Source organism: Pneumocystis jirovecii (assembly GCF_001477535.1).
Source record: "Pneumocystis jirovecii RU7 chromosome Unknown supercont1.12, whole genome shotgun sequence".
NCBI lineage: Eukaryota > Fungi > Ascomycota > Pneumocystomycetes > Pneumocystales > Pneumocystaceae > Pneumocystis > Pneumocystis jirovecii.
The window spans coordinates 312,017-327,475 of NW_017264786.1; the positions used below are offsets into that span (position 1 = coordinate 312,017).

Consider the following 15,459-nt stretch of genomic DNA (forward strand, 5'->3'; position numbering starts at 1 on the left):
GGCTTTAACTTAGGGTATCGTACGTGGAGTTCTGTACTCGGACGTAGGCACTTGGATAGCCAAAGACGTTTTTAGGCAGCTTTGCTCTCTAATGGACTCGCCTTCGCCACTGGAGACTTGTTTGTTGCAGGAGTATTCGCGGTTGCTGCAGAATCTCAACAAAGTATGCTGTCTTGGGCAGGCAAAAACTGATGTAACTGACGTAACTGATATTCCAGCTGTCGCTTACGCTTCATACACTTGCACATACGCCTATGGCACATGTTCTCGACGCGTTGGGTGTTCTTGAGCGCAAAACCGGGCTTGTTTTTACCCTGTTTAAGGCTTCTGTTTGGGCAATTCTTGCAAACGCCGAACAAGCATATACATTTGGTACGACCGCTGAACAGTGATTGCCCGAGTATCGGCTTCTCCTTGAAATGCACACAGTAAAGACGCATTAAAGCGTGTATATGGATTATATGCGGGTTGTATGCGTGGTGTATGCATAGTATATGCGGGTCGCTGGGGCGGTGTATGCAGACTATATGCACTTATATGTATCTGCAAACGTGTTTCAGTTGCTGTATATATACATGTGCTAGGGCGTATGCGTGTTTCGGCTAAAAATACACATTTTTGCTTCATAGACACACATTTAGCTTTTATATGCATTGTATTTGTGTATATGGCCGTGTTTGCTGCACTCTGCTGCTCCTATCCCTTGGTGTCGCTGGCATTGGTATAGCTGTTTGGCGTGCAGACAAGAGTGCTGTGCACGGATTGGCTTCCAAATATATATCAATGCATATTAAATGTATATCAATGCGTATTAATGTGTATTAATGCACAGTAAATGCACAGTGCTTTAATCTCTTGAACGTCCAATCGAGGCGTCCAAGGGACACCAGCCGACAGTCGAGCGGATAGAATGAGTAGTCGAACACGGCTGCTAAACAATGGACTGTGCAGAGTTTGAGACGCATATATCCGCAGGAAAAGCTCTAAACGAGTGTAGTACTTCAGCACGTCAAGAATACAGGGCGTTATGGCAAAGGTTACACTGATTGGGCATGTGGGAAATGATATTATTGTTCAGTCTGGTACCTCAGGGCGTGATTATGTCAGATTTTCTCTAGCGTGCAGAGACGGGCCAGATCGGACGAACTGGTTCCGTGTTGTTAACTTCAACCCGAAGGCGACTGCATTTATGCTTGCGTCTGTCAAGAAAGGGTAGCATATTACAGCAGGCGTCTGAATAGAGCACTGATGCTCAGAGGCGCTCTGCACATGGCTTTGGTGTTTTCTGATTCACAGCAGCTCGCTGGTTTGTGTCGATGGGTCAATACGCTTAATTCCATACACAACGGACGACGGCAAGCGGCACAATAGTATCTGTGTTTTACAAAGTATGTCACGTGATCTGACGGAGGGACTAACAAGTGCAAGACAGTATCCACTTATTAAAGGAGCCGCAGAACGAGGATAAAGAGGAAAGCAAGTAAAAACCAAAACGACAGTGTATGGGTGTTTTTAATGGAGAGTTTGTTTATTTTTGTAAAACTAGTAAAGATGTGATATAAATTAAATATATATATGGTAGTTCGTAAAGTTATATTTTATCATTTCTAAATTCATATTGGTATTTTTCAAAGGGCATGGAATAGGTGTTTTTGCTATGGGAATAAATAGGTACATCTGTAAAGGTGTATGGTTTGCTGTGTTCCATGTATATTGGAGGGATTGCAGGATGGTCGCTAAAAGAGTTGTTTTCTATAATCTGTGCATCGCGTACTTGGTTATAAAACAATGGTGGACATCTGGAAGCCTGTAAAAAGATACCTTAGAACTGATGTGTCTTACCTGTCTAATGATTTTTCGAAATTATAGCTGTTATAATAGTCTTTGTTACTGACATCCTGAGTCTTTCTTTTGAACATTCTTTTAAAGAAATCAAAAAATTTAATTATATACAGTTTTCTTGCCACTTCTTTATACATGACAATGGCATCACTTCCCATACCAAAAAAAATGAAAACAACAATACTATTTGACGGTATAAGCCATAGATTAAAAGATATTTTATCATTTTTCAAATAAGCAATACCATGACCCCATTGATGAACATGGTCCCATGAATAGTTTATTTTGCTTTGAATAATTAGAAATATATTCGTATATAACATGTAAATATTTAATGGTAAATAAACAGTGACTAAAAGGGAGCATATGCCTATAAGACGTACAAATCTAGAAAGTGTCATAGATGTTTTAGAATCTCTTAAAACATTTTGAAATTCTTTTTGTTTTTTGAAATATAGGTATATTACTTTAGCTAATAAAATGATAAATACATTTATTATAAACTGTGCAAATGGTGTACCTGAATAATAAGCACTGATTGAACCAAAAATAGGGGGCCAGATTAAAACGATGATTACTGTTGGCCATGATTGATCGGACCATGGTACACACCCATTGACACCATTTATTACATACCTTGCAGATTGAATAACATAATATAAACATATCATGATGATTGGGCATGTAAAACTCATAAGAAGATCTTCTATAGCCTGTCTTCTGCGGATTGTTTTAGTTTGTACAGAAGAATGTACAGGGCTCATGATTTTTGAAAGATAATGTGAAATAGCTGCAATAGCACCTAATTCTCCTGAGGTAGACCCAAGTATAATTTTTGTAGCAATATCGCAGTATATATAACCCGGAGATTTTGCTTCAACTCCATTAAACCAGACGATAGAGTTTATAAAACATATTAAGCTGCAAGCAGAGATCCAAAAAATAAGACATAGTGGTGCTACATTACGATATTTCCAGTGCCAAATAGAAGGTATAACTGAGCATATAAATCCAATAAAAGAATAAATAACGTAAAATACATCGCCCATCTTGATCAACAAAAAATTGGACACGTAATACTTGAAAACAACTTATATGCTCCGTTAACCCAAATACATTCGCATTAATAAAATATTCTTTTTCAAATATACTGGCTCCTCATTTATTTTATATAAAGAAGCTTAATCGTATTCATCCGTATTTCTTTCTTATGCACCTTTTTAGTACAAAGAAATTTATATAGGTGTTGCTATAACATATTTTCTACTCTTCCGCTGTATTGGGCCATCATAGCAAAATGGTTGATGTGTTCCGTATAATCAAATACTAGATTTTTTATTGGTTTTTTGGGCCGTAACTTAGATAAGTCTGAATTTACCTAATCGGGCTTGTAAAAATCGTAAAACTAAAATAAAACTAAGGCTTTTTCAGTATATCCGAAATCGCTTGAGTTTTTGTTATTCAACAAAAGAATATCTTTCACAGACACCTTTTATGATAATTTGGAGATGTTGTGAAGAAAGACAGTTTAATAAAAGAGTTAAGTTAGATTTGAAAGCTGATTTGAGGATATTGTAAGTGTTTGATAGAAAAATCAGGTATTTTAATTTGATTCTTTCCTACTTTTTTTTGTTGATTTTGTTTTTTTTTTTTTCTTGTTTTTTTTTTGTCTATCAACCTGAGTGTTATTTTTTCAAGGAATCAAGGCACATGAATTGATAGATGAGTAACCAGCTACTACACCTCCTTCATCTTTGCTTTTATCTTTTGTTCTAAGAAGATATCCAGATTCTTTATTGTAATAGATTGTACCATCTTTGTCCCATACAATGATACCGTAAATGCCTAATTCATCGATACCATCGATATGATAGACTTCGCCATCTTTTATTATAATATTGGCATGAAAAGGTGAATGAATTCGCTCCATAAGAATATATTGTTTGCTGGTTTCTGGTACTGTTTTTAAAAAGTCTAATATTTTAAATCCATAAATATTATTTCCCCCGCCTTCTCTCTGGGGTTTTAAGATATAATTTTGAGGATTGTTTATTAGTAGATGATAAGCCTTTTGGTTTAATAAATCTGTGCCTAGTGCATAAATAGGGGCAAATGTCTCTCTTAAAGCATTTGATGAGTTTTCTGGAAGAAATCTAATAATATATCAGTTTATTTTATAAATAGAAAAATTACTTTTCTATAATATTTTTTTCGCAAAGAACTTGTTGAACTTTTTTACAACCCGATAGCTGAGTCATAATAGTAGGACACTTGATAGCACGGCTTTCTTCAATTAGTAAACGTGCAGACCATTCATTTGATGATGTATAATGTTCTGGTGAATAACCCGTTCGAAAGTATACAACTGATATTTCCTCAATTTTTGAATTAGGTGATTTGAAAAGTAATGCTTTGTCATTCTGACGAAGCTTTATAAAGTTTACTATTGAAGATAAATGTACACGATAAGTTTGTATTCCGTAACTAATAATAATTAATTAAAGTTAATATTTCATTGAAATTTTAACATTTTAAATAATTTATATTCGAATAGTCGTTGATCAAAAACAAATGGTTCATCTAATCCAATAATAAGAAGTACTTTTGTCTCTTTACCACCATATAATTTATCTGCAGTAGCTATTCCTTTTATAATTGACTCAATAGGGTTGTTTTCCGGGAAAGTTGAATTTTTTAATATAGGACTTGATTCATACGCACCAATTTTATATAAATGCCTTTTAAATTAATATATTTAGATTAAAAGAATCTTATTTACTTATGTGTCTTTGATATTTTTGAAGCAAATGCTGCAAAAGATGCTGATATTGTATTAAATTCTATTTGTTTTAATTGAGGAAGTGAATTATCTGTAATTTGAACAAAATAATCTGATCTAAATATACCTAATGATATTGGCTATTTCTTATAAGTCTATATTTCACTGTTAAATTCAAATTACTTGTACAATTCCTTTATTTCTGACTTCTAAATGTATGTCCCATAATTTCTTTATAAAACTGTCAGTACTAAGACTATTCATATAAGCAAGAAATTTTATAGAAGAAGTGAATGTTACTCTTTTATAATTTGTGCCATAAAATCTTCATCATTAGCAATAAATGCATAAAGTTTATTAAAATCGCACTGAATTGCTTTCGCTTTTTTAAAGACAATTGACGGAAATAAAGAGGGATAAAGGGTAAATGGGATATGTGTATTTTCAAAAAAATATGTTTTTTTTGATTTTGAAGGTTTTTGACGCATACTAATTCCATGTATTTGAGCATAATCTATTAATTCTGAAACTAGAAAATCTTGTTGATTTTTATCAAGAAAAGGAGGATAGTTTTTGAAAAGCGATTCTGTATTTTCCATTTGTTTTTTCTTTATATAAAAATTAATGACTTTTTATTAATTTGTGTAATTTTCTCTTTAAAAGTTTCTCAAAAATCGAAATATTTATAAATTTATTTGTATTGAAATGATTTTAAAAAATACTGTTTAATATAAAGAGTATTTTTTTAAAAGAGATGTTATATATTTTTTCAATGTTAATATTGTAATTGAAAGTAATATTTATAATTGTATTAGAAATAACAGAATTGTATTATTTCGTAGGAACTTGTTTTTAGTTTTATTTAATCTATAAGTTTTTAGAGAATAAAAAAATTAATAATATCTTTAGGTAAATTGTGAACATTAATATATGTTTTAATTTTATTGTAAAGTTTTTGTTTTTTTTTTAATTAAGAATTGTTTGGATTATTAATGTATATAATATATGATTTAATAAAATTTGAAAAGCTTTGTGATAAATATTTAAAATAATTTAATATGTTGTATAGAAATTGTTGAATTGTAAATTTTTACATTTAGATTTAAAATTTTTATACAGAAATTAATGTTTTGATGTAATAGAAAGTAGGAATGCTATGTTGGATTAAAAAAAAAGTAAATAATGTGATATGTTTTATTTGTATTGTTGAATATAAAATTTATAGAGTATATTTAAAAAAAGATTTTTTTTTAGAAAGTAAAAGATTTTTTCATATAATTGATATTGTTTTTAATAGTTAATAGATATTGCGTATTATAAAAAAATTATTTATTTAAATTTTTTATATAAAATATATATTGAGAAATATTTTCGAATATCTTAGTGATTGTAGAATACTTACAGGTTATATTTATTTTAGATATTTTAATTATTTGTAAGTTAGTTAAATATTGTATAATATAATTCTACATTTAAAATATTTAATGTCTAATATAAAAAGAATGATATTTAAATTATGAAATGTTTTAATGTTAAATAAATTATGAGTCCTTGAATTTTTTAAAAACAAATGTTTTAATAAGAATTTGAAATTTAGTAATAAATATAATTTAAAAATATCACTTTTTTATAAATAAAATATTAATAAATTTTAATTAATGTTTTGTTTCTTGCTTTAGGTTAAGAAATTAGTATTTATGTATTTTTGGTATTATTTATTATTTTTTTAATATTTTAGATTATATATTGTTTTGAATATAATAAAGACTGAACTCTTTTAGTTATGTTGTTTTTGTTAAACGATTATTATTAAAAATTAAAGTATTTAATTCAAAATGTGTATGAAATATGAGTTTTTATAGTTATATTTTTGTGTTATTTTTTATATACATTTATTTTTATAGAATTATTGTTGAATATAAAAAATAATATATTTAGAATTGTAATACCTGAAATATATGAGCTTTAAATTATTTTTACTAACTATATTTATAAAACTTATATTTATATGAAAAAACTATTTAAAAAAGTTAAAATATTTATAAATTATATAGTATTGATTTTATTTTTTTTTAATTTTCAGTGTTAGTTTATTGGAGAAATATCTTATTTTTATGAATATTAATATTCTATAAATATATTTTTATGAATATTAATATTCTATAAATATATTTTTATAGGATTATAGTAAATTAGTATAAAAAAGAAAATTTATAATGTAAATCATTTGAAACTAATCTATTTATGTATTATAATATGGATGATATTGCTATTATTATTAAAATAGAGCTTTTTAATTTATAATATTCAGTATCTTAAATATGATCTAATTTATATTAATTAAAATTATAAACATATGATTTTTTTTTATAATATTTATTTATTTTAAAATGTTCTACCGAAGTATTTAAATGTCAACATGTAATATTGATATCTTCAATGATTTAAATTATTGATATCTTCAATGATTTAAATTATTGATATCTTCAATGATTTAAATTATTGATATCAATCTTAACAAATTCATTACAAATATAATTATAATTTAAAATATTTTGTATTTTGATTCCTAATGATATATCTATTATTACAACATCATACATTCACTTTTGCTGCTCTGTAATGGAAAATAATTCATTTATTTTTGTTCATAAATATGTTTAATTGAAACACTAGTTTATAATATATTTAAAATTTATAGTGTTAAATACTAATGTATGATTTTTAAAAAAAAAAAACTATTAAAACAAATAGTTTTGTTTTTCTATATTTTCTAAAAAATATTCTTTATTGTCTATGTTTGTATTACTAATATTAGAACTAGTTATTTCTGCCCACAGACTATTAGTGGTATCTTGAGTATCCTTGTTAAATATAAATAAGTTAAGTGGAGAAGATGTATTTATTTTATGTGATTCTTTTAAATTTATATTTTTTGAATTCATAATCTTTGAATTAGCTATGTCTGTTGGTAATTTTAAAAGAGAAGTTGATGATGTTAAAAGTGTTGCATTAGTTAAATTATTTTCGAGAAATACTGAATTAAAAGCTTCATTATTATGTAAAAATTCGCAATCCTTTTGTGTTTCTACAAATGCATCTACTATTTCTGCATTTGATTGAGGAAAAAAATTTGTTGATTTCCATGGATTCAGAGTTGTTAAAATATTTTTTTCTGAAATGGTTTTAATATGATTATTTTGAATATTTGATGAAATATTAGTTTTTTTTGAAGCATCGTATTCTTTAGGACTTTTGTTTTCTTTTTCACTAAATAATTTGATAGTTTTTTCTGCATTATTCATAGTAGATAATATGGATTTTTTTGAAGAATAAACCCAATTGTTTTCATTATTTAATTCAGAAAAAGGTTCACGTGTAAATATTTCTTGAGAAACATATTTAGGAGGAGATGATTGTATCATTCTATCAGTAATGATAGTATTTTTTTGTTTTTTAAATGAGATTTTGTTTCCTGTATATTTTTTGTTAGTTTTGGCTTCTAAATTTCCATCATTTTTGCTAGTATATGAGCCTTTTCTCTTTGTTTTTTTTGAAGAACATAATGTACTTGGCAGATTATGGAAATTTAAGGTTATTGCTTCTTGACGCCATAAATGGGATGGACGCATAGATTTATGACTTGACCACCAAACACCACATGCTATAAAAAATTAGTTTTAATTGAGATTATAGTATAAACAGACGGTTACAAAGAGTTTCTTCTGATTTACCATCCGCCGTTTTGACTTTCCTCCAGCTTACAGTTTTTATAGTTCCACAATTATTACAATAATTAGGAATTTTCCCTATATAATTTAAAATTAACATCTAGAAAAAGTCAAAAATACCTTCTTGAATTGATTTTAAAAGATTCATTTCTATACGAAGAGCATTAGATACTTTCTTTTTAGACTGTTTCAAAGATTTATTTCCTTTATTATTATTTTGATCTATAAAGTTTTTAATATCCAAAAATTAAATAGTATATTACAATTACCATATGTCTCTAAAGAATCTATCACTATTTTACTATTTCCTTCTACCTGATTATCAATTAATTTTATCATTGAAAGACTTTCTAAAGCAAGTTTTGCTGCTAATACAGCTTCGTTTAACCTTTTTCGTTCAGGTAATTCGTCAATGAATGTCTCATTATTATTTTTTGATTCTTGAGTTGCAACTAAATCTCTGTATGTAAAATCAAATGTTTCTATATCATTTTTTAATGACTTCATATTTTCGGAATCTTTTTTAGTTTCTATGGACTCTATATTCACTTGAGATTGAGGAAACTCTAGATAATTTATGAATTTCTGCGAATTAGATGCTGTATTCATAAATGATAATGTCTCAAAGATGTCTGGAAAAGATAGAGATGGTTCAGATGTAGGATACGAGGTCTGATTTTCGGAAGAAAGTATAGGTGGTGATGATGGGGGAAGCTGTTGATACTGTGGGGATGATGACGACGATGGTATTTGAGGGGATATAGGTTCACTAATTGGTGATGATGTTTGTCCTAAAAATGATATTGGAGAAAGTGATTCACAGGCTTTCACATTAGATGAATCTCTAAAAGGTAGTAATATAGACGATTGTGATGTATCGAATGCATTTTTTTGATATTTTTGAAAATTATTCTGATTCTCGATATTTGTAGATTTTGATGAATTGTATAAATAAACAGGTTGTTCAAAAAAAGTATTTTCATTTTTTTCAGAGATTTCAGATGAAACCATTTCAGAAACTTCGGAAACAAGAGGACTGGAAATGTTATAAAAAAAACAAAAATCTTGGATTGTATTTAGTAAATTAGTTTGCATAGCATATGGAACTTTCGACAAACGCATAAATATTTCAAGAACAACTTCACTTTCGTCATTCATCTTCTTTAAATGTTTGATTTTGCCGATTACATTCTTGGAATTGCTTTTTATTTCTAATGATATATCTAGAACCCAACTCAACATGCCATGCCCAGAAAATACTTCTTTATCTTCAGTAGGATCTAACGTATAAATAACAAAATCATGTCCTTTTTGCAATATAAGCTCAGGGCTTAAAAAAACGTTAAAATGAAAAATTATGATATAAGAAATACCTTTTTGCAATAACTGTTAATATACATGTTTTTAAATTAATGATTCCAACTTCCTCTTTATAAAGATTATTTAAAGATACAATCTCTATGGAAACAGGATTTTCATGCCATGCTAAACATGTCATTTGATGTTTTTCATCAAAAGAATATAGAATTTTTACTAATAATTTATTATTCTTGAAATTCCTGTTTATAAGACACTCACGTTTCGCTTCATGCAGTTGTTTTTTCATTTTTGAGTTATTTTTATATTTATATATATTTACACGAATTTTTATACATAAACCATAAATTTTTTTTTAATTGACGTGCTTTAACAAAATTTAGACGCGTTATAATCGTGAAATAAAAAATGATTAAATCGATAGTATTGAAATTGTTTTTTTTGAGTTTTTTATGAATCATTTTGATAATACATATATTTTTTTAAGTATCTAAATATATATAACCACATATAAGAGGATTTAACAAGTTATATATTAATATAAATTGTTAGATTATTGATGTCGTCTGGATCTCGGTTATCTATTTATAAAAAATCGTCTATTTATGAACGTAACTTAAACCGTACAAAGGGCACAGAGATAAATCTGTCAGCTTTTTCGTTTTTGTTTAGTGAAATAATTAGGTATACACAAAAAAGGGCTCAAGGAATTTATGAGTTAGAAAAAAAGTATATTTCTTTTTTAAGGAAATAATATTCTGTATTTTTGATTTTAAATAGACTTAATATTCAAGGGTACAGAGTTGGTCAGAAGTTATTGGAATTAATTACATGGAGGGAAAAAAATTCTAAAAGAGAAATAAGAGTTTTGGGAATTTTGCAATTTATTTTTTCAAATATATGGAAAGCCGTTTTTAATAAACAGCCTGATGCTCTTGAAAAAAGTAAAGAAAATGAAGATGAATGTAAGTTTTTATTAAATATTAAATAATGTTTAGAGTTCTAGATATGATTATAGATAATGAGCCTATGGTAAATAAATATATATCTGTTCCAAAAGAAATGGCACAGCTTAATTGTGCAGCGTTTGTTGCTGGTATTGTTGAAGCTATTATGGATGGATCGTGTTTTGTATGAAAATTTTGTAATATGTAAAAAGTTTTAGTTAATATTTATTTAGCCTTCAAAAGTAACAGCACATTCAGTTCCAACACACGCATTTCCTAGCAGAACAGTAATACTTATTAAAATTAATGAAAGTGTTTTAGAAAGAGAAAAATATTTGAAATAAATTATATATTTAGAAATATATAGTTTGTTTTTCTTTATATTATTTTTGTTATCAGTTTTATTGATTTTGATATTACAGTATATATTTTTTATTTATATTTTATTTAACTTGGTTTTAAATGCGTTTTTAAAAATATTATTTAAATAGAATATTGACTTTCTAATTATATTTATATTTTCAATGGAAAAATGGTAAAGTTTGTTTCTTATTTTATGAAATTTTTTAGTTATTTTTAGATAGTTTAATTTTTTTATGATTAAGTTTTTTTAAATTTTTTTAAATTTTTTTTATGAAATAATATAGATATTTCGTTTTTTAAAAAAGAATGATATTAAAGATATTAAAAAAAAGGATAAGGATATCGTTAGATGTTTATAGTTAAATTCTATCAGTTTGATTTAAAATGTTTATTCTTAGAATTTAAAAATTATAATTTAACTTTGTTATGTATTAAATAATGAATAGATTTTTATACTTTAAGTTGACTTTTTATTTTTTTATTACTTATTTTTGAATTTATATGTTTTTTATTATAGGTTTTTTTAGAATTTATTTTTATATTTTGCTTTCTTTTTACTTTATGGAATTATAATATATTTTTATGTATTCTTTTTTATTATACGAAAAGTTTTTTTGATGTTATTTTTTTATTAATGATTTATTTTTAATTTTAAATGAGATTTATTTTATAGATTCAAATATAATTTAATTGTTTAAAGATTATGTTTTTCTGAATATGAATATATTAAATATTTTTAGGATGTAGTATTTATTACAAAGTATGTTTATATTTTTAAACTTTATTTATTATTGGATTTATATTATTAAATTTTATTATTATATTTTATATTTATATAGAAAAGACAAACAAATTTAATATTTTCATTTTGTTCAAATTTTTAATTTAATAAAATATTTGTGAAAGAAAACCATTGTTTATTGAATTAAAGTATGTGAATTATGATTTTTATCATATTATTTTGTAAATAATGTTTTATGTTTCTATTATATTTTATCGAAAGTATTTATAATTGATTTTTAAGATTTCTGTGTGTTGATTTAAATTAATAGTTTTAAATGTATGTATTTTACTAATGTATAAACTTGTATGAATTAGAGTGTTAATGTATTATAATGTAAATTTATTTTTGAACTGTATTAGTAGATATAATTTAGTTATTATTCTAATAAAGTTTTATTATTTTACTTTTGTTTTTAATATTTTAGTTTTAATTTTTATAACTAGTAATTTTGTTAAGGATAAGATTTATTTTTCTAATAGCAGTTTTTTGTAGTATTTATATTTATAATGTTAATAGTTTAGTATTTGTATTCCTGTTTTTTTTTAAAGTAATTTATTTTTTAAGATTTAGATTTATTATTAATTTTTAAATATTAAAATAGATAAAAAAGATAAAATATAAAGAATTAATTTATATTATAATAAAATATAAAAACATATGAATTGTGGTTTTTTCTTTAAAATTTTAATTATATAGATTGTAAAAAAATAATCCATGCTATAACTAATTTATAATTAGAATAAATATGAAATGATATTGTTATACAAAAATAGTATAGAAAAAGAGGGTAAATGGCGAGAAGTCTCTTTTTGGTAAGAGAAAAATTCCTTATTACACTTAATGATGCTAATAAATATTTAGAAAAAAAATAGAATTGTACAAAAAATGATTAAACCATATGTTGACCAGGTGTAAGCAATAATAATTAATGGAAATTTGATAAAAACTGTATTTATAAAAAGATTCTGATTTATATTAGTAATAAGAAATAAAAAGTTTAAAAATACGGTTATGGTAATGATCACAAAAGGAAATAAAGAATATCCAAGAACAGATATTGATTGAAACAACGATCTAGTTCTTTAGTATTTTGATTATAATTTATCAAAATTATACATTGGTGCTCCCAAAAGTTTAAGATTCAATGCAATAATTAATTCGCTTATCCATACAACACAAAAGATACTTGTAAAAATTATCGTTGATTCACTTTTTGGAGCGGTTAATGATAAGCATGAAGAAAGTATAAGACAAAAAATAAGAGGACCCCATAAGTCCCCTATAGATATGGTTAATTAGAATAACAATAGTCACTTTAAAGTAAATACAGTTATTTAAAATATTGTAGTTATTGCGAGGCCATAAAGTATAATTAAGTTTGATTCCTATCATTTTTATATCATTATACTATATATTAATTAGTTTTATTATATGAATAAATCTTAAGGTACAATTGCCGTATAAATGGGCTCTTCTAAAGTATCACCACTAGCATATCTAGAAATAAGATTAAAAATATTATATTTACAACTATTATAAGAAATACCTTCTATTACTAGCATATTCTCCTGTAATATTTCCGAAAATGGTTTCTGCCTTAGTTTCAGGTATATTCATATGGATAAAAAGATTGCTATTAATATCTTCATTTTCTGTCATAATTGTATTTGTTATAGTTGTATCACTTTGATTTTTGATTTTTTAAAAGTAAATTTTGAATTATTCTCGATATTGAATTAAAAATTATTGATAAAAATCATAGATAAGTCAAGTTAAATGGGTTACTGGGAAGATATTTTTTTAGATAGAATCTTGTTGTTGTAATTTTTTTTAATATGATCTAAATTTATTCCAATTTAAGATTGATAAAATACATATATGATATTTTTTATGATTAAGGTATTTTTGTTAAATAATCATTATTTTATAATTATGTACTAAATATTCTTAAAAAATAACTTTTTGGAACATGTATATTGATCTTAGTAGTTATAAGACTTTATGTGATTTATTATGTTTCTAATTCTGTATAAAAATATACAATGTTTTATGAAAATAATGTAAACTCATGTTTAAATAGCGTTATAAATATATTATATTGCAGAATTTTGTTTTATTAGTGAATAATTTACATTTAAAAATAATAAATTCGGTGTAATGTTTATAGAATCACTTATTTTATCGATATTAAATAGAACTATAGCAAATCTTAATTTTAATTATTATCTGGATGAATATTTTCTATAATTATATAAATTAGCAAATGTTTTCAATAGAATACTGAATAAAAGGATAAATTATTAAATTTTTATGAATTAGATATATTGTATTTCAATTATATTTATATTTTACAATTTACATTTGATTTTTCTAGTTATTCATCTAATAATTACTTTTTTATTAGTATCTAAAATTTTTTTTAATTTTGTAAAACGTAATATGTTTGTATGATATTAACAATGTTAGAATAATGTTTCTATTCTTTAAAAAACTTTAGATTGTATGTTATAGTATTTTTTATTTATATATTTTTTTAAACTTATTTTAAACTATATGTATTCTGATTCAATTTTGAATTGATTTCGATGAAACATAAATTTCAGAAAACGATAAGTTTTTCTGAGTATTTGATTTTGATAATAAATAGTTTTATTAGATTTAGATTTATGTGATTTAATTTTTTTCACTTTTGAAGAAAAATTATTTTTTTATTTGATTTTATTTTTTTTAAATTAATATGTTTGAAATGTTATTGGAAATTTAAATATATAAATTTAGTTAATTATTTAAGATTTTTAAGATTTCAATTTTTAAAATTTATTGCTTATTTTTGACGATATTTTTCAGTATGTTATATATTTCATTAGCTCTTATTAGTTCTATTTTGTGTGTTATTAAATAATTGGTATTTAAAGTGTTTATTATAATTTTAGTAAATAGTTTTTTTAATTTTTATTTATAGAACTTTTCAGTGATTCTCCTGATTAATGTATTTATTCTTATAGAAGATTAATATTTTGATATCAAATAGGAATCCAATTTGAAATATGAGTTAAAGTTTCTTTTATTAAGGGTTAATTTTTCTTTTATTAATAGATAATAAATTAAATAAGATTTAATTGATTTATATATATATTTGTTTATTATATGTAAATAATTTTTATGTTTTTTTTATAAATTATTTATGCAGTTAAGTTTTTGTTTCTTATTCATAAAATCTGATTCATTTAGTTTTTTTTAAATTTGAAAAATTATTAAAAAGTAATGAAATTTTATAATTATTTTTTTAAATATAATTTTTAAAGATTAGATTTTTTGGTGTTTTTTCTATTTTTTTAGATATTATAGAATTGTTATATTTATAATATCTTAATGTTTTATATAATCTTAAGTAATCTAAGAGTATATTTAATCTTGAGTTTTTATTTTTGCGATTACTTTTTAATTAAATTAACTTTTTCTTTTGAATGTGATTTTTTTAGATATAGATATAATTTTTTTAAAAATGTTTTATTTGATTAGTTTTTATATGTTTTAATTGATATATTTTTTGATGTTTTTATTAAAAAAAATGATTTTAAAATATTTTTTAATATAAAAGGTTAATAATATCATTATAATTTTGTTTATTTTTTCTCTATTTGTAAAAATTTTAAATTATATTAAAATATGGTAGAGTTAAGTTTTAATTTGTTA

The 15,459-nt window shown here is 24.4% G+C and overlaps 7 protein-coding genes across 7 annotated transcripts; 3 read left to right on the forward strand and 4 right to left on the reverse strand.

Annotated features, from left to right (window-relative positions):
- Window positions 1–91: 91 nt before the first annotated feature.
- On the forward strand, window positions 92–392 carry T551_02748 (uncharacterized protein; the record flags this gene model as incomplete). Its single annotated transcript, XM_018375011.1, has 2 exons — window positions 92–163; window positions 219–392. The coding sequence occupies 2 exons, from the start codon at window positions 92–94 to the stop codon at window positions 390–392; spliced, it is 246 nt and encodes an 81-aa protein (XP_018228891.1).
- Window positions 393–1,027: 635 nt separating this feature from the next.
- Window positions 1,028–1,371, forward strand: T551_02749 (uncharacterized protein; the record flags this gene model as incomplete). Its single annotated transcript, XM_018375012.1, has 2 exons — window positions 1,028–1,212; window positions 1,257–1,371. 2 exons carry the CDS (start codon window positions 1,028–1,030, stop codon window positions 1,369–1,371), a joined length of 300 nt encoding a protein of 99 aa, XP_018228892.1.
- Window positions 1,372–1,591: 220 nt separating this feature from the next.
- T551_02750 (uncharacterized protein) lies at window positions 1,592–2,961 on the reverse strand (the record flags this gene model as incomplete). Its single annotated transcript, XM_018375013.1, has 2 exons — window positions 1,843–2,961; window positions 1,592–1,799 (listed from the first exon to the last, which is right to left on the reverse strand). Exons 1-2 carry the CDS (start codon window positions 2,889–2,891, stop codon window positions 1,592–1,594), a joined length of 1,257 nt encoding a protein of 418 aa, XP_018228893.1. The 5' UTR covers window positions 2,892–2,961.
- Window positions 2,962–3,535: 574 nt separating this feature from the next.
- On the reverse strand, window positions 3,536–5,220 carry T551_02751 (glutathione synthetase; the record flags this gene model as incomplete). Its single annotated transcript, XM_018375014.1, has 6 exons — window positions 3,536–3,995; window positions 4,036–4,326; window positions 4,371–4,580; window positions 4,622–4,761; window positions 4,805–4,877; window positions 4,922–5,220. 6 exons carry the CDS (start codon window positions 5,218–5,220, stop codon window positions 3,536–3,538), a joined length of 1,473 nt encoding a protein of 490 aa, XP_018228894.1.
- A 2,142-nt stretch (window positions 5,221–7,362) lies between these two features.
- On the reverse strand, window positions 7,363–9,958 carry T551_02752 (uncharacterized protein; the record flags this gene model as incomplete). The annotated part of the gene is made up of 5 exons (XM_018375015.1): window positions 7,363–8,285; window positions 8,329–8,430; window positions 8,473–8,574; window positions 8,622–9,682; window positions 9,726–9,958. The coding sequence occupies 5 exons, from the start codon at window positions 9,956–9,958 to the stop codon at window positions 7,363–7,365; spliced, it is 2,421 nt and encodes an 806-aa protein (XP_018228895.1).
- Window positions 9,959–10,228: 270 nt separating this feature from the next.
- Window positions 10,229–10,960, forward strand: T551_02753 (TRAPP subunit TRS31; the record flags this gene model as incomplete). The annotated part of the gene is made up of 4 exons (XM_018375016.1): window positions 10,229–10,398; window positions 10,450–10,634; window positions 10,676–10,800; window positions 10,850–10,960. The coding sequence occupies 4 exons, from the start codon at window positions 10,229–10,231 to the stop codon at window positions 10,958–10,960; spliced, it is 591 nt and encodes a 196-aa protein (XP_018228896.1).
- Window positions 10,961–12,451: 1,491 nt separating this feature from the next.
- T551_02754 (uncharacterized protein) lies at window positions 12,452–13,422 on the reverse strand (the record flags this gene model as incomplete). Its single annotated transcript, XM_018375017.1, has 8 exons — window positions 12,452–12,486; window positions 12,529–12,609; window positions 12,659–12,728; window positions 12,771–12,837; window positions 12,880–13,042; window positions 13,092–13,170; window positions 13,215–13,260; window positions 13,310–13,422. The coding sequence occupies 8 exons, from the start codon at window positions 13,420–13,422 to the stop codon at window positions 12,452–12,454; spliced, it is 654 nt and encodes a 217-aa protein (XP_018228897.1).
- Window positions 13,423–15,459: the final 2,037 nt, after the last annotated feature.